This window comes from Streptopelia decaocto (assembly GCF_964273445.1).
Source record: "Streptopelia decaocto genome assembly, chromosome: 2".
NCBI classification, from domain to species: domain Eukaryota; kingdom Metazoa; phylum Chordata; class Aves; order Columbiformes; family Columbidae; genus Streptopelia; species Streptopelia decaocto.
Window position 1 is genome coordinate 73,493,490 of NC_138655.1, and position 19,662 is coordinate 73,513,151.

Genomic DNA, 19,662 nt, shown 5'->3' on the forward strand with positions numbered 1-19,662 from the left:
AACATGAAAAAAAGTATTAGATTTAAGAAAAGGGTGGGTAGCTTAATCACTTAAAAAATTGTGTCTTACAGCTAACAGTGTGTTTTGTGAACCCAGACATATCTGATGAGTCAGCAGTATTCATCCAGACAATCCCATGGAGCAAGGCATTTCAAGTGTGGTTTCTTTTATAACACTAGGGAAAACAAACAAACAAACAAACAAACAAACAAACCAACCAAACCAAACCAAACCAAAAAAACCCCACAAACAACCCTCCCAAAACCAAAACAGAAAACACCCCCCGAAAAAAAAAAAAAACACACAAAAAAACCCCAAAAAACAAAACAAACAAAACCCCAAAAAACCCCAAAAAACCCCAAAAAACAGAACAAAGCATAACAGGCTCATGATTTGAAGATCCAAAAGGAGATTCTTTACACACAGACATACCATTAAAATAATTAATGGTTACTATGTAAAAATTCTGATGTTTTCTGGTATATGAAGCATTCATTGCTCAAGGTAGGATAAAATTCTGTAATAAAGTCAGTGACTCAGTCCACCAGAACACTTCACTTTTCCATTTCTGCTGATGCTTAGCGATACTGTCAGTTTTGGTTTATTACTTAAACTAGTCTCCTAATCTGGCAAAGCAGAATTCAGTGATGGATAATGAATTTCAAAAAATAATTGTGACCAAATCTCTTCACTGGATTTCCAAGCTTTGTCTTTTGCAGGCTTCTTGTCATCTTTGCAGTTCAGTAATGCATTTTAGAAGCAAAGCAAAGCTGTCTATGATATAACTTAAAGATGCTCCAGCTAGCCAGTCAACTAATAGGGTTGCTTTTCACCCACAGGGTAATTGCATATGCCAGAGGTCAGAACTATAGTTCTTAAATCTATGCTGCTTTTCTGCAATATTAATCTGATAGCTATTTTAGCATACAATAGCAAATGCCATCCTAGTTTATAGACTTAGCATCATCAGTTAAAAACTTCTTCATCGTCCAAAAAATGCATGACAGTGTGCCATTAATATGAGAGCTGAGGCTGATATGGAATCCCAGACTATTCTTGTCAAAGACTTTGCACTTTCAGTGTTTATAATAATACTCTTTTTAACCAGCATTTGATATATATATATATATATTTTTTTTTTTTTAGACACAGTGATACATATGACAAAATTAAGTTAATTAAAAGGTTAAATGGTTTATTCAGGAACAAAATTGCCCTTTATCCTCCTGTGAAGTATGTAAAAAGATGCATTTCAACCAGGGTATTTTTTCCCAATATCTTTCTTAAAATTGCATACCAGGAAAATCAGCATGCATCTACAGTAACATGTTGGTTTCAGTAGGAATGTGGTTTTGAACTGAATCACTTGATTGTTCCTACTTACAAAATTTTTTATTTTTGGACCATGGGCTGGTCTTTGAGTACGCAAACTGGGTTCCTTTAGGATGAAACTAATTGGAAATGTTTGCTTTGAGAAATGATGTGTGCTCAATCTGTAAAAGCAGATTAGGGCTGGTCTGAAGTAAAAGTCTTAAGATGCGTGTAGTATAGATCTCATGTCCTTAGCATTGACTTTTTCAGTCTAAAAATATGCTGCTTTCATACCACACTAATTGTCTAAGCTTCCATCATCTACATAAAAGGTCTAAATTGTTTAAGATGTTAAGAAGATTTATTTTTTGGCATATGAAAATGGAAACAAAAATCCATTCTCAAAATTTTTTATCAAAATGACTACTTTACCTTGAATTCTAATGTAATCAACTCTAATCTAGTGGTTCCCAAGATTTTCTTTGACAGCAAAATGGGCTGCATACTACTATTATATTTGGGAAACCCATATCTATATTGTTACTGCCTAGGGTCTTTTCAAGTCAGAAAAGGATTCAGCAGCTGTCATAATGTAACCCACATGCAGGCTACATAGGACAACTGTATGGCTCATTATCAGTGCCCACATTTGCCCTTGTGCTTTCCTGTCTCTTTAAAACCCTAGTTGAAGAAGCATGCTCATGATTTGTCCTTTGAAGTAGGATCCTACTTCCTCTCTGCCTTGAACTAAGGAGTTGCGTTAAGACTTTGGGCGCCATAATAATGCATATATCTCCGTACAGAAGTTTTTTTTACAATCCTAAACATATATGATTCTCATTTTGACATATACATATGATGTATGGAAGGTCTGTTATACAGTAATTGCTTAACTTGAACTTCCTGTGTTACCTACTTTTAAGTTTGCTGCATGTTAAATGCCACCAGCAGCTAATTAATGAGGCACTCCAGAAGAATGAACAGTTAGTAATCAGTTTGACTACAGAGAGGTATAAAAAGATATTATGTTTCCACTTTGTCCCCCTTTTCTGTGAGTTTTTTGCTCTTGGAAGTGGTTACACAGCAGCAATAGGGCATATTTGTGCAATGCTGAACTGCCACCTTTTCAGCTTCAGTTTCTGAGTCCCGTGCCTTTAGCTGAATCCATGTTATTATTTTGTGCACAGCTTAACAGTAAATAAACATTTTAACTCTTACTTTCTCCATTTTCTCATGCCAACTAAATTTATTTCATTATTGTGTTTACTAGAAAATAGCAATGTGGAAATAGCACCAACAGGAACTTTAATATTGAAACACTTTAACCTGAGTGGACCTTACAATTGTTCCATTGTTTATAAACTAACAACAATGCAACTTCATAGAAAACACATAATAAAATATCTTATTTATGGTAAGTTATCAATCCAGGTAAGTGCCTTGAAAAAGTTTTATTTTTTAAAATGTGTGTTGCTGTTTTTAAATAAGTAGGCTTATTTAGAATTTAATTTGCAGAGATATAGACATGCTGTTTCTCTGGGAAATTGTTTTTAATGTTAGTTACTACCAGGCAGTTCATTTAATGTCATTTACAGAACCTCAAATGAAGCTCAGTGTCTGACTGAGAAGATATGAATACAGCTCTTTTAAAAGAAAGAAAAATAAAACACAATGAAGTGTAACAAACTGAATACACACTAATCCTTAATAACATTAAAATAGCACAATATTAAACTGAATTTTTCTTTATGAGATTAATTTTAGCACAGCTAGATGTTAATGCCTTAATTATTACCTGATTGTGTTTTTTAAGTACATATCATTTAATGATGTAATATTTGTAGCTTATTCTTTCCTGTTCTGATCACATTTCCCTCTATCAGCAGGTAAAATGTCTTTTATAAAGGGAAAGATTGCAAAGGCAACGTTGCTTATTCGTTACTAGCTCTCCTTCTTTAAAGGATATTTTATTCTTGTGGAGATGTAGGCAAGAGTTCCTGTTGCATTCAGCAGGAGCTATGTCTGATCTTGAATAGAAAATTCGCACCAGTGCTCAATTAGAAACATGGTAGAGCACAATAACCAAAATTAACCTCTGATGTAAATTAATTTTACTTTGGCACAGTAGCCTTCATACAGAATAACCATGACTTTTAGCAGCTAGCTTGCTTGACAAAACTGCAAAGAAAAAAGTTTCTTTGAAAGAGTTTTGAAGGAAAAGGTGAAAGTTTTCAGTAATGCAGACTGACATCCTTCAATAAGGATACAACCTGCATGTTAGTATACAAAATTCAAGTTTCATACATATATACAAAAAAAATCTGGAATATGCAGCAGCAAGGGAAAGGAAATGGGGGAGGCAAAAGCCAGGTAGAGGATCTAATGAGCTGTCTTAATTGGGTACCATATATCAGATGTTCTGCTTGTTCTTTCATCTGGTTCAGTTTCTATTCCTTCCTTCTTTCTTCTCCAATGTCCCCTTCTCATTTCTGCAATTATACCTATGTCATTACCACTGTTCTTCATTCTTTTGCTCCTGTTTTCTATTTAACACTGTGCTCTGTTGACCTTCCGTTTAGAGCAGGTAGAGTGGTTCTCATGAAATAATTAGAAACACCCATTTTATGATACAGTGGCTTATTTGTAAAAGGTGCCCAGGTAGGCGTTTAGCTTTGCAGTAAAGGTGAAATAGCTGATCCATCCATAAAAGTAAATTTCAAACCTATATGGAAGCTTTTTCAGTTACTTCTCCTCATAGACAAGAAATTTCTGTTCATTTTATTAGTTTATCTTCCATTGATCTATGAGAAAGAGGATTCAGATTTTAAGCTCTTTAAAATAGTTGACTAAAAATACTACTATTACTGGCCATAATGTGTGAGATGAAATATTGTGTCGCTTACTAAAGGGTATTTTGTATGCTTAACTTTAGCATTCATATTCCTGATCCTTTTAATGTAATCTCCTGTTGGTTTAAAAATTAGAATGTTACATTAATAAATAGTAAGACTTACCTATGAATACATATAAGAATGTAGATTTGTAAAAATGTCTTAAGCGTTTCCGACTGGCCCAGCATACATTATTATATCATTAAAAATTCTCTAGGATTGTAAAATAGGTTTTATTTATAAATTAAGGATTTAAATTGGAGATTTTATTTTCAAATGCAGAAATTACTTTTCTTCTTTTTACTTCATATATGTTCCTCATCATCCTCCACATTTTTTCCTGCAGCTTATTCTGATCCTAAAATTTACTATGAGTTCACAGTCCAGTACCACACAGCCCCCTGCAACAGTTCTCAGAACACTTCTTTTAAGAAAGCATTGCTTCAGCTACTAAAAAAACTTGTTGCTAGAGTTTCTTGTGAAGTTAAATTGATTAAGTCAGAATGTCATCATGTAAAAACACAGAGAGGAAGTCTACAGAATGAAATCTTCTTTACATTTTCAGGTAAGAATCTGCCTTTCTTTTAAAGAATGGTTAGAATTTTTATAGATAATGGATGTCTTTGCTTGTTGCTTCTTTGCAGAAAGTATTTCAAGGGCTTAATAATAAAGTTTCTTGACTGTAAAAATGCTTTAAAGTATTGCATGTGAAGTTCATGTCAACAGCAAAAAGATAGTTTATATATTCAAAAGTGCATAATTTACATTATTTCAGAAGAGCTTTAGAACTTTTGATAGATGTGGATAGATTGATATGTTTTTATTTTTTATCATAAAACATTATCATGTCCCTTGTTGCACACTAACATAGGAAGCAAAGTGATAACAGCGTATTCTGTAACTCCCCAGATTACCTTCATCTACCCACCTCCAACAGGTGTATAAATCACTCCATGGATGTGCCTCGGTCTTTACAAATAGCTTCCGAATGACAGACTGAGGCTGGATGTCTAATTTTCAAGAACTGATGTTAAATGAGATGAACCTCCGTACTTTTCCTTCTCTAAGCGGCCTCAATAAAAGAGGGAGATTTCATATTTTTCCATTTATTTAAAAGAAAAGGACTCTAAAGGAGACCTGGGTAAAACTGAGCTGCCAAAATATATTGAATTGGCTTAACTTAAAGCAAATCATTAGGTGGCTTGGGAAGATGTCACCAAATTATGGGATATTTAAGGATTCTTACTGAGTATGATTTATTTAATTTTATTCTTAATATGACAGCCTAATGTAATGTCAGTTCTGGAGAGCAATCCAGCAGCTTAGTTAACTATTTCCCAAGCCTCTGCCATAACATATCTGTACTATTCAGTTGATAAGGAATGTGAACTCATGCAAATCGATTGCTAAAATGTAACAACACTTTTTCTTCAGTCTGTACTTGAAGTCTTTCTTTGTTTCTGTGTGTCACAGGCATCCTATGAGAATGTAAGGAGTTCAGTGGGTGATGCTCAGGAGCTGATGTGTTTGTGCATGGAGGGAGCAGGGAAAATGTTTAAAAGCATTAGATATTGCCCTGATTGGTTGTTCTGGAGAGAAAACTTGAGTCCACTGCAGGAACAGTCAGAAGCTTGAACTGTTAGGTTTCCAGGATGACTGTTTTAAAACCTGAGTCTCTATAAAATTGCAACAGTAGGCAGGTAATTAGAGAGGGAGTAGCTTGTTTCTTTTGAAAGGATTCACATATAGAGTCCAGAATTGTATATTTCCTTGCCATTAGAATTTACAAAGAAATAATAGTTCCCATAAAAAAAAAGTATACTAAAAATATGTGTAATATTTTCAAGATGTGTAATAACTAAAAGAGGACAGGCTCTGTGATTTCTTTAAAGTGTTCCAAGTTAAACATCTGAAATATGGTAAAAAGTCCTAAATACTTGCATCAGAACAGGCTAGACTCTTAAACCAGTAAATACCAAAAGAAAAGTTAATTTCATTGACTTTGTTCTTCTATAAACAGATTGTGTTTTGTTACAGTTGCTCCCTTACACAGAGGAAAACACAAATGTCAGCAAAAGGCTTGTGCTGCATCTCATAGACTAAACAAGGTACAGTAGATAGAATAAAAGGGCAACTAACATAATAAGCTACTCTCACAATAAAGTATAATAACATAAAAACTGAAACATACTTTGTTTAATAAATTAATAAATTGATATAAAATTTTTAGTGGATATAAAATTTGCATCAGTTAAAATTGCTAATATTCTATGGCCATTATGGATAAGGGAGATGACACTATCAGTCTATATTAAAGACAATATATTAAGACCATGAAAACTGGCAAGACATTGAGAAACTTGAACATATGCTATCTTATAGATATCAAACATGCTGGTTTGCAATGGGAGTGCCTTTCCATCAATTCAAAGTGATTTTATTATTGATCTGGCAGAATTTTAGCTGCTTGAAGACATTTGCCTTTTACAGTAGAGAAAAAGAACCCAGAGTCTTGCTTCCTAGGTTAACTGTTAATTCAGAGGTTCTTAAAGGGGAAGGGAGAAAGGGGGAGGGAAGCATGGGAGGAATAACAAGAAATAACAGGTACGCAAATCATGCTTTGGGATCCCTGTGGAGAGGTGAAGGAGTCTAAAATAATATTGTACTTATTAAGCAGCTTCCATCCTGTCCACTGAAAAAAAACACCTAAGTTTGTGGGGAAAGCTCATGATCAAAGTTCATCTTTTATATACAGACAAGAGGATCAATTTAGGAGACTGTGAATAAATTTGTATTCGCCAATTTGTGTGTGTACTGAACCTTGCAAGCCCATTAAAGGGTTTTTTTTCTTATTATATTTAGCTTTCTATATATATATTCAATCCCTGTATACAAACGAAACGCTGTCTGGATTCAAAGCATTCATACTTCTTACCGTTAGACTTTATCTGATTGCTAATGGGTCTATTTTTTGTTACATAGCCAGTTTTGTTTCTTAGCCAGTTAGAAGTCACATTTTTAATTTTAGCTAGTGTGACTTAAAGTCTTTAACATTCCAGTCACAGACACTTCATTAAATAATGGTCCAAAAATCCAGAGAAAATAAAGGATTTTTAAAAACACACATCGCCTTTTGCTAGGGTGATGGAGTAGATAAGATGGAATAGAGCTCCCTTGTATCATAACATTTTTGTGATTCTGTGCTGCTGGTTCTGGATTGACTGAAAGGAATGTTTTTCCTATCTAGGATTGTATCTGTGCAAATCTTTTTGAGTAAGGGAACTAGTCTTCTGTGATTATATTTGATTGATATAATAATAATAATCTCCTTACTTAACTTGGCTTCAGGAGAACTTGGGCATTTTCTTTTTACTGTACAGAAATAGCTAATAAAGATGGAAAGTACGTCTGAAACATAAGTTGACCTAAACAATACTACCTACGTAGCTAAGAAAGCTGCAAGTCTACTGATGCAAGGCTACAGATGTCTCATGTAGGCAAAATCACTGTGCATTAGCTTTTAAAGTTCTATTTGTATAATCCTGAACACTTTCAAAGACATTGCATTAATTGATCAAGGTTTATCCAAATTAAAACCAACATATCCAAGAATATCAGATTGTCCTTTTATCATTCAGCTATAGTCAAAATATTCAGTGGTACATCCTTCAAATCTTAATCCTAACTCACATTCTTTTGTCTTTCCTTGTATTCTGACCTCTTTCCATCCAAGACTCTACAAAAATATTATTTGTTTCAATATAGGCAAAACACTTTATAAAGAAATTTTTTAAGCGACAAGTGAAAGTTAGCAGGACATGTTCTGAACCATTGCCTGACATATACTACATTGATGGTACTTTGAAATTCATTTCGATTGATCGCTGCCATCCAGGGTATGGAATTAATGCAGTAGTGCATCCAGACTGTCCAGAGTGTTGTGGTAAGTGACAAATTCATTTATTGTACAAAGTATTAAATACTGTTACAATGGTTTTTGCTCTGATTGAACTCTAGTACTTTGCGATTTAACTTTATAAAATTATTATGCTGTACCATTTTGGACTGTGATCTTGTCAAGTCTGTCAAGGTAACCAGAACTAAATCAGCTTAGTACCTGGGTAAAACTTTCATAAGACCTATCCGGTTTAGATTTTAAGTCAGACCCACAAGTTCTATGGACTGATTTAAATTAAAATAAATCAGATTAAGTTCAGACCTCCAGATAGCAGTAGGGTTTTTTGGAATTAGCATAGAAATTCTGTAATCTAGCAAGGTATGTTTCAAGTGCTGTTTTACAGTGAGACAATTATTTTTGTTCTAAAATTTATAAAAAGGGGCATAATAATGCAGTGCTTTCATCTAATTACAAACTTATATGCTACATTCCAGATCTGAGTAAAGTCAGAATAACAGATAAAATAATGACTCTGTATAGCTTTGCAAAATAAAGTTTAGTTTGACTAAGGAAAGGTGAGATGAATTCTGGTAATTTTACTTTTGTCAGTCCTCATTTTAAAACAAGTGACATTACCTTCCTTAGATGCTAAGGAGGGGATCAATGTTTTAAAGAGGGGCTTTGCCAGATTGCATGTCACCCAATAAAAGGTTCTTCATGTGATTAAGGCAAGTGTAGAGTCTTGCATCCGGGTAGGAACAAGCCCAGGTTCCAGTATAAGTTGGGGAATGACCTGTTAGAGAGCAGTGTAGGGGAAAGGGACCTGGGGGTCCTGGTGGACAGCAGGATGACCATGAGCCAGCACTGTGCCCTTGTGGCCAGGAAGGCCAATGGCATCCTGGGGTGTATTAGAAGGGGGGTGGTTAGTAGGTCAAGAGAGGTTCTCCTTCCCCTCTACTCTGCCCTGGTGAGACCATATCTGGAATATTGTGTCCAGTTCTGGGCCCCTCAGCTCCAGAAGGACAGGGAACTGCTGGAGAGAGTCCAGCACAAGGCAACGAAGATGATTGAGGGAGTGGAGCATCTCCCTTATGAAGAAAGGCTGAGGGAGCTGGGGCTCTTTAGCTTGGAGAAGAGGAGACTGAGGGGTGACCTTATTAATGTTTACAAATATATAAATGGTGAGTGCCATGAGGATGGAGCCAGGCTCTTCTCGGTGACAACCAATGGTAGGACAAGGGGTAATGGGTTCAAACTGGAACACAAGAGGTTCCACTTAAATTTGAGAAGAAACGTCTTCTCAGTGAGGGTATCAGAACACTGGAACGGGCTGCCCAGGGAGCTTGTGGAGTCTCCTACTCTGGAGACATTCAAAACCCACCTGGACACTTTCCTGTGTAAGCCTCATCTACGTGTTTCTGCTCCGGCAGGGGGATTGGACTGGATGATCTTCTGAGGTCCCTTCCAATCCCCAACATTCTGTGATTCCCAAATATTGAGCCTGAAATCTCAAGGGAACAATGGAAGACAAGGCACATAGAGTCAAGCTTTTGACAGAGATGATTCCCTACAGACCTAGAAATGGTGAAAGAAAACACTGGATTACATATCGAACAAAAGTTTACAGAATGGAATACACTTTGAAAAGAAATAAGAAGAATATGGAAAAAATAGAGACAAATCTAAAATTGCGAAACATGCGAAACATTTACATATGAGATCTTTTTTTCAATTTGCTGTCTTCATCAGAAGGAACCTAAATTTTTTGGTCCATGTCTTCCAGCAAAAAGTGACAAATATCTGGAATGGATATATATAAATAAAAAACAACTTTATTACATTTATTGTAATACAGAATATTGTTGCACAGGATTTCAGGGAAAGGTACATGAAAATCGAGTTCAGATGAGCCTGCCTTCCTCAGGATGATTTGTACAGACTGCAGTTTTGTTTTGGCCTTTCCCCTAGAATATCTTGTTCTATTCTAAACTAATTTGTATTCCTGTTTTCTTCAAAACACAACTTTCATCTTTGCTCTGGTGGCTGCTTAACATAAGTAGTAAAAAAAATAACATTGTTCTCTTAGCTGCCATTCTACTTTATCTGCTGCGCTAGACAGGAACACTACACAGCCCTACTCCAGTGTTGACACAAGAAGCTGATCCCTGTTCAGCTGGGATCGTAACAGACACCTTTTTGGCAGACACAGGGGCAGTACCAGAGAATTTGAAACAGTCAGCCCTGAAACTGGACTGATTACTCCTTCCCATAACTGAGGATGTCATTCTCTCAGCATGGTCAAACAGACACTCTTCCTTAGTTGACCCGTTGGTAAAATTAGTAATTTCCTTTCCCAGAATCCAAACCACCATATTGAAGGCACTAAAACTGAAAGGGTCCTCTGCTTATCATTCTACCTCAAGGCAATATATGAGCTTCAGTTATTCTTGAGAGATGTATCCTGCATAATCTTTAAAATCTCAAATGACTAGATAGGCACACAAAGAAATATAACTCAATACTGCACATCCTTATCATTGGAATTTTTTTTTTTCCCGAGATATTAATGTAATTTCCCTTGACGTAGTTTATACCTGTTACTTTTTGTTCTGTCTCAGTAAATCTGGAAATGATTCTGTTAAATTTATCTCTGAAATAGCTTCTGTATATCTTAGAAGACTGTGTCTATTTTCTTTTTTCTGATATCATCTTTATTGAACTGAACCACCTCAAGTTCAGCCTTTTTGGTCGTGTTTGATAGACCTCTGTTCAGCCTGATTACCGTCCACTATCGGTTCTCTTCATTTGTTTTCAATGCCTCAGACTTCACGCAGTAGTCCTCAGGAGACCATGCTAACATGGGAAAATTAGTTGTGATTTGCTGTAATCCCGGTATCTGTTACTTAAACAGAAAATATTTTCCCTACGTCTTTGTTAGTGGTGGAGCTTTTTCTGAAACATGGACTTACTCATAGAAATATTTTGATAAACACATTTCCACGGAAGTACAGCAGAGTTCAACTTATTGAGTTATCCAATAGTCTCCCTTGTATAATAGTTGCAGGAAACAGGTCCTGTAATGCAGTTAAAACAGTTTTAAAGTACATTTTAGAACAATTTTGAGAGTCTTGGTCTCTTTAGCGAGTATTGTTTTGTGGTTAGATCAAGCTTTCAGCCTAAATTAATTCATGGAAAGTTCATACTCATTTGCCCTGATAGTGAGAATGGGATTTAGCTTAAGTAGATTTTTTTTTGTCTCCTGTTTTATAATCAGAGCAAGTCAACTACTTTCTATCTGCTTCTGTTGGAGTTTGCATTCAGCAAACCTACATCTCACATACTCTATTTTGAGTTTAATACTCTTGCATAGAGGTGAATAGAATTTAACATGGTATTTCAGATGAGCTCTTACCAGTGCCTTTTACATCATTAGTGTTTTTCTTTTGGTCCTAAGAAGAACCTCTCTCTTATATGACGTAATGGTATCACACTTCCTCTTTTCATTGTGACTGATTATGTTCACAGTTTACCTTAATAAAAACAAATGTACAGTCCTTTCTCATCCTTTTATTTCTTCCTGACTATTTAAATCTTGTCCTTATTCATAGTTTCTCCCAGTTTTGTTAGCATTGTTCATTGGGGCTTTCTCTGATAATCTTGTTAGTGGAAATATTTAGTAACGTCTGCCTAAGAGCAAGCTCATGAGCAATTTCTCTCTGACTCTTATTTCCCTTTTAAGCATCATTTAGTACTGTTTTAAAAATTCCATTGTAATAATAATCTTGTGGAGTTAATTACATTTGTATGTGCTGCCATATCAGGTGCTTTCGAATTAATTTTTATTTTCATTGTAAACCAACATGAAATTGTATTACTTTCCGTTCACCTGCATGTGTTTTACCATTCATTCATGAAATCTTTACATAGTATAGAAGTCTGGTCAGCTGTTCTGTGGTTTCATGGATCTTATTTTCCTTTTCTCAAAAATTTATAATACATTTCTTACCAGTCAAAGGTTAGCACAAGTCATAGGGTATCACCACATTGCAAGCCTTAGATTATCATCTGTTTTACCCTTTCATGGAAGAGTTCTATTTTGGAACATGGAAACAGATGCTACTCAAACTTTCTAATTTAAGTAGATTAAACTTTGAATAGCATGACAATTTCTAGTCTCTGGGTCTTGATAAGGATACAACAAAATGGAAAAGGATTTGGCGTATGCCCAAGAAATAAAAAATCCTATGCATATCCTCTGCAGAATTCATAAACAAACCTACTCTTTTTTAACTTCCAACACAGCAAAATAGCTGGATATTCAGTTATACCTGTTCTCCTTCCACATTATTTTTAGAATATCTAGTTTCATGTAGTGTTTTAGTAGTTCTGGTTGCTCCATGCTGTTGTGCAGCATTCTGTGAACAACACATTATGTATTTCACACGGCCGTCACCCCATTTGTGCACTAAGCATCACCCTTTCACTTACTGTATCATCTACCAGTCTATATCTCCTCTCTTAGAACTTGCAAGCATTTTCTTTTCCATGCTTCAGTCTCATGTTTTTTTATACCATACTATATCCTCCTTTGTTCTTTCTTCCTCTGTTTTTATATTAAAATTACATTAAATATTGTGCTATTGTCTCACCTTCTACTCCCATTTTCTAGTCTAAATCTCTTTCTGAATTAGTCCAATTAAATATGTTAACCTGATTAGTTGGTGTGTGATGTATGTATCGATAGAGAAATATTTTCAGCAGAAAACACTGGTGATACAACAAAATTTCATTCAGCAGGTACCAGATAAGCCTCAGGAAGAACCCCTTACTGTGTGATTTTGTAGAAGTAATGACTTAAAGACACCAAGCTACTACTGATTAATAATTCTGTTTAGTTTTCTGCCTCTGTAAAGAAGGCTTGAATATACAGAATTGATGAGTAAAAATATCATATAGATTCTTTCATATGTTTTTATATTAATTTTAATGTTTTTCTGCTTTTAAAGCCCTGTTCTATGTTAAATAAAGCACATTGTTCCAGGATAACTTAATAAAATATTCTGGTAACAGCTACATGAGGTATGTTCCACCATTAAATCTTACTTAACATAGGCAGTTGAGTCACATAATTTTCATAATTTTTCTGCTTTATAAATATATATATATATATATATTTTAAATCAGATGCAGCTGTGAGTTTAATACAGTACAAAATGTCATGTTTCTTAGGGCTTCGCCGGAGGGACAATTTCATATCATACCCTGTACTAGCTTTATGAAATATTTTTTGTCCTGTATTATTATTCTGCAGAGCTTGACTTCTGTGGTATTTTTAGTAGACTAGATACTAAATAGTCAGTTCTAATTTAGTTTTCTTCAGTTACTTCTCACAGTATGGTGATTATTTATATTACTAAAACATAGTATCTTGAAAGTTCAAAAGGAAATACATTATTCAAGAGAATATTGAAATAGTACTAAAAATCATAAGAGTGCAAAATAGTGGTTAGTTTATACAAGAACAAATTAAGATGTTGTGTACATTTCAGTTTGTGAAGTGTAAAGTGGCAACTATATAAAATATGCTATGAAGATAGAATATTTTGCTAAGAAGTTGAAACTTTCAAAGTGAAGGTGTAACAGTAGGAGTTTTCCATTAGTGAAAAGACTGAAACAAGTTAAGTTTACTGGTTAAAGAAACTTTTCAGGAGCTGGCTAAATAATCTACAGATCTGTACATCAGATTCCTTTCTTTTTTTTCATCCTTTCTGCTAGACAGTAAACAGATGATGCTCCTGAGAAATAAACTTTTAATCTCATTGTAAGAGAAATCTACCTTACTCCAATTAAAATAAACAACATGCTGAAGGATTTACTAGATGTGTACCTGTAACCTTCAATAAAAATAATAGAATTACTCCTCTGGTTCACGAGATGATTGATTTTCCAGACAGAGGTTGGAAAATACCTTTAGTTACATAGAGCATAAAGCTTTCTCTTTCCCATAAAGTCATTTGTACTGTCACGGAGGAGTGATTTTAGGGTTCTGCTTGCTGCAGAACAATGTTTAGATTTCTTGAAGAGAAGCGCGACCTTAAAGAGTTCAGTGGCGGGTTTGCTCTGTTATTTACTGCATGAGGGAAATATGCAAAGCCGAATGCTGCTTACCTTCTCTCCAGGTGCCTGTATCCGTTCATGAAGCAAACTTTCAGGCGTCTTCCCTCCTTGATAACTGTTCGCTCCAGGGGCTGTGTCATGGAGCTCCAGAGGCAAACTCTCAGGCGAGGCCTATGTCCATCACGGTGCAAATGTTCAGGATTCTTCCCTCCTTAATAACCGTTTGCTCTGGAGCCTATTTTTAAAGCTCCAGTCACAAACTTTCAGGCAGGGCCCTTAACCTCATGCAGAACAGACTTTCAGGAAACAAAATTCTTAGAAAATAAAAAATTTAATGGAGTAGCATAGCAGAAGGGCTGGCTCAAGCTGGGTACCTGTGCAGAGGTCTGCCCAAGCATAGAAAACTACAAACTTTTCTATCTTCACAGACCATTCACACCCAGATCCAGTCTAATAGCAAAATTTTACCACCAGGTCCTTTTGCTCCCCTTTGGACCCTTTTTCCCTGACTCCACGTGAGCCTTTGTTTTGTTCAGTTGTAGGCATTGATTTTGGTCCATATCCTTGAAGGTGCCATTTTGTCTGGATAAATCCTTTCTTCTCAGTGAAGTGCAAAACAGGCCCTGCTTTGCAGATGTCTGTGATATCTCTGCGTTAGCCTTGGATTGTTGTTTTCCCAGTCAGACCAATTTTTTCCCAGCAAAATGCAAGCTAGACTTCATCTTGTAGGCGTTTAGTGTAATCTGCAGTTGCTTTTGGTAAATACGAGCAGGACCTTACAGCTTAAAATTTTAGCAAATTTAGTCTACCAAGTAACATGAATTAAAGAGTACACTAAAAATCTTACAACCTTTTATCTCTAAATAATCTATTACATTTGGTGTGCATCTACTTAAGCTAAATGATCAACATTGAACTTGAATTGGGCTCATCCACTGATCTGTGAGTAGTAAAACCATTGCCATACAGCTCACTTGTTTAGCAGGGAGAGCTCAAAGTGGGCTCATCCAGGCTGTCGTATTTATAGAATGAAGCAGTTGACTTGTAGTCAAATTGCATACAGTATGAAAAGTCTGCACGAGACTCCCTGCTCCCACAAGCCACCGGTGTTCAGTGTGCGTTCTGCTTCCCTGTGACTCTCCTGGAAGGAGTTCTTGGCCTGGCTGCAGTTCAGGCCTTTACCTCCTCTGGAGCCTGGACCAAACTGTTGCTGATTTGGCTGAGGGTTGGTCGAGTGCACCCGCCACATGTACTAACGTACAAAAAAGGCAAGGTTTTGACATCATCTGCAGAGGATTCCTTCTCTCTTACATTTCACAAGACCTCTAAAACCCTCTTCAGTCAATAGCAGTGGCAAAAATTCCAGGTCAAGCTAATAACAGGCACTGGGGATCAAGCGAATACTGCCAGCCTCAACAAATGAAGATAAACCAAACCAAACACTGAAAATCCTGCTTGAGGTTTGTGCAGTAGTGACCAAGAAGTCATTAAGCCAGGCAAACCCCAATAACCAGGTAAGCACCAAATTTGCAAAAGGGAGAAAGGTCTTAATTACCTTTGCATACTGAATACTAATGCTGTTAATTAAAGATCAACCCTAAAGAAAAGCTACCATTGCCAAATTGAAGTATGATTCAGGAAGGATAGGCATAACCAAATAGTTCAAATTCTGCTTATTTTTCTGCCAAGAGCGCAATACTGAATTAGTCTTTTGTGATGAAATCATTCTGCAGATGACAAATGGCATAACATGATCCAGCAAGAAAAAATGTTTCATTCAGAACACTTGTTCTGCATCGTACACTGATTTCTGGTTTGATGTATTATTTTTGCACTACCTAATAATAATAAGAGCTTAGATTTCAGCTTTATTTTGTCTTGTATTACTTATACAAGCAGCTATAGCAGTTTATTTAAAACATCATTGGATATAGGCCATATTAGAATGTAATTGATGGACATATCCCCTGTAAGTAGATGCAGTGAAAAGTGATTAAGAGAAAAATATGGTGTAATAAATAGATGATTTAGAAAATATGTACATTTTTTTACATAAGCAACTAGCAGAATACTGGAAAAAAATCTGATCTTTTTTCAAATAGATAAAGATGCATTTTAATCAAATTTAATCACATGTAAATATTTTTATCACTTAAATTCGACCTTTTTCCTTGTTTTTTTTTTTTCCTTGTCTGTAGTTGTATGCAGCCCAGGATCGTACAATCCCAGTGAAGGAATGCATTGTCTTCCGTGTAACAGCAGTTTGATATATGGAGCAACAAAGTGCTAACGGCTGAGGGATTTGCACTCTTGCAATAGCTCTTACGTATTTCAGCATCGCAATATTAAAATGTGTACAGTTTGGTTACATCAATAGAATACGCTTGTTTTTATGAAGTAATGATTCATCAGCATATTGGTAAAATGGTTTAGGTCATACCACTTAGGACTAATTCATTTCTAATGTCTTTAGAATATCTGCTAGGTTAATAACCAATAGAGACAACTATTTAAATCACATCAATACATAAGCAGAAGTATTTTGCATACTTAGTCCTTTGCTGACAGACCTCAGCTCCTCTCAGCATGGACTGGTGTAAGGAGTCTATAGTGTAGTTTTCATTTACCTGCCCAGTCAGTTGTTTGTTAAGAGGAATACAGTGAACAGCACTATATACATCCAGTACTGAGAGGTCATGAATGTTGCAATGTAGTCTCAAATGCAAAAACATCCTAATAACTTTCTTTCAAGATGAATTGTAATATTGCTACTGACCAGTTGGTAACTTCTTCCCAAAGAATGTAAAATTCCACTTGGGACAGTCATCTGTTCCACCTTTAAGATACCAGCTTCAGCATAACACACTTGTTCTTACATGAAGAAAACAAACGGTAACATAAAATACTGTGGTAGTTTTTATGACACTCATCTTGACTTTTGTAAGACTGTTGAGAATTACTACGCAGTTGACTCAATGCATTCCTTGTCACTGTCATTCCTAAACAGCCTTATTTAAGTTGGTATTCAGTAACAGAATCCTGTTTAAAATCCTATTTATTTTGTATTTACGCATCATACCCCATACAAATTACAGATTTTTAATAAATATTACAGAGTTTATATGCTTTTTCCCCTTAGCTGTTCTTCCTATCTAGCTGATTTATAAAAATGAACTAGATGTGAAGGCCATTTTTAGCTCTTTGTTGTATCTGGAAAATGAGTTTTGCAAGTGTTTGTTTTTTCAAGCACAAATTTGGACCACAGGTTTGAATATGTATATCTTCAGGCACTGTACTCTGAAAAAAGAAATAAAGAGCAATACCATGCTACACTAAGAAGCATTTTGTCAATATGATGCATTATCTTAAGATACTATACTATAGGATTCCACTAATAAACTGTTTATGTGACAGAGCCTGAAGCTCCAAATATATCGTATTTTGATATGAAGCACACAAAAAATGAAAACAGTACCTTAGAAAGTAATTAGTAAGACTGGATGATTTGTTTTTCCAGTTTGGATGAACTAAATTAATTTTTTCATAAAACATATGCAAGTAAGGCATTCGAAAAAATGGAAAACATGCATTATCAGGATTCTACACAGTGACACTGTTTATTGTTCAAACACAAGTATAAACAGCATAACTATCAGAATGTATAAAATAGCTGGGAAAGAGCATGTTAAAAAATGTTTAGCAGTTAAGAAATTAAACTCTATTTAACTGTAATCCATAGAATGTCTGAAGGCTACCTATTCTTTATTTTGATGTTGTAATTAGAAATGAATGGACTTCAGGGTCGTTACATGAGGCTGAATCATTGCAGGTCCATTTGTTATGTCCATGATTTCCCACTCACAACAGTGCTAAATTAGTTAGCATTAGTTTGAATTATCAATGGCTAAAGAGAGAGCATAATATGCAGTATGTTTTTTCTGAAAACAGATTTTGTTTTTGTTGAATAACCACACAAGAAAATAATATCAGCATGTGGAACTTCCTCCAGGATGGATAGCAAATTGATTTGAGAATTACCCTCTGAAATGAATGCAGCTTTTGAAGACCATAGTAACATTGATTAGGCAGTGTTTTTACATTTTAATATATTTACCTTCCTGTTGCACAGCAGAAAGAGAAAGCTCTGGCTGGCAGACCATTTTGTCAATTAAAGACATTTCTAGAATTGCATCTATACTTTGAGGGAGAATAATAAAGCTGATGTAGTTTTCACTGGGGTATTATACACACAAGAAGATTGGATTTCTCATCCATACGTACATTTGTGGATTTTAGCAGAGTATAGAAATGGTGGGGTTTGGTCCTCCTGGTAGCTGAGATTCACTTTAATTCACAAAGTTTGCACATCCTTTAAGGCTTACTGGAAAAAGAAAAGTAAGTGGTTATAAAAGTTTGTCTCTCATTCTGCCTACTATGAACAAAAGCACTTTACATGAGTATTTGTGAACGTTCTCTGTCATTCAGTGATTGCAGTCAAGTACAGATGCCTTATGATAGGTGCAATCCGCGGAAGAAATCCTGATCTCAGTTAACGGTATTAACCTGGGTTTCAAAACTACTCTTGGTTTATGCTGGCTTAACCAAGAAAAGAATTCCCATTTGTCAATGCATACATGCTGGATATACATCTCTCATCGCTACAGTATTTTAAGTTGTATCTTGTATGGTTGGAGCCAGAAGAAAGAAATTTCTTTGCATATAAGACCATGGAAAAAAGTTTTCCTTGCTTATCTGTTCCCCCAAATAATTACATGTTAAACTTACTTATATTTCCCCACGTTACATCTGCTATGTGTTTATTTTGCCACATTGTGTGTGAACTGATAGTTACATTCCCATTTTTCATAAATTCACCTCTTTGCCATAAGGTAAAATCTGCGCGCACAGGACACACTCCGCACACTCCGCTTTTGCAGATGGTCCTGCAGTTCAAAATCTGCAGCGGTGCTCTGTATCCTGCTGGAACTGGAGTGCTTACTGATTTATGTGATATTTTTCCCTTTTTGCCAAAGCAACATGAAGCAGGCCAACTTCTAGAGTTCTACTAAATTGACAAGATTACTGGCAGATGTAAGTAGGAAACTCAACATTTAGGATGAACAGATTACACATCTTCAACAAAACTGATTTGTTATTCTGTTACTATAGTCTGCCTGCTCTTTTCAACAATAGTTTTATTCATGCTGTATATTTCTTAAGAGCAATGATCTTTTTAAAACCAGGAAACTGTTAAGTGTTATAGAAGTAGCATCACTATTAGCTAATAGACCCAAATGAACAATGTGACAAATAATTATGTTAAATTGAGAGTGGTGTTTTTAAACATCAGTGTTTGTGATGCTAATTATATCAGTGTTTTCCTATTTACTGATTAATTAATATTCATATCAGTATTTCCACATAGGCTCAACAAATAAACAACAA

General features: G+C 35.4%; 1 protein-coding gene across 2 annotated transcripts in view; it reads left to right on the top strand.

Annotated features, from left to right (window-relative positions):
- Nucleotides 1-19,662, top strand: part of ZPBP (zona pellucida binding protein) — a 33,474-nt gene extending 13,812 nt beyond the window's left edge. For both annotated transcript variants that reach the window (XM_082045517.1, XM_082045518.1), the window contains 5 exons: nt 2,582-2,725; nt 4,549-4,767; nt 6,240-6,310; nt 7,968-8,145; nt 16,416-19,662. In XM_082045517.1, the coding sequence (XP_081901643.1) occupies nt 2,582-2,725; nt 4,549-4,767; nt 6,240-6,310; nt 7,968-8,145; nt 16,416-16,507 (704 nt within the window). In that variant the 3' untranslated portion in view covers nt 16,508-19,662. The remainder of the gene's footprint in view (nt 1-2,581; nt 2,726-4,548; nt 4,768-6,239; nt 6,311-7,967; nt 8,146-16,415) is intronic.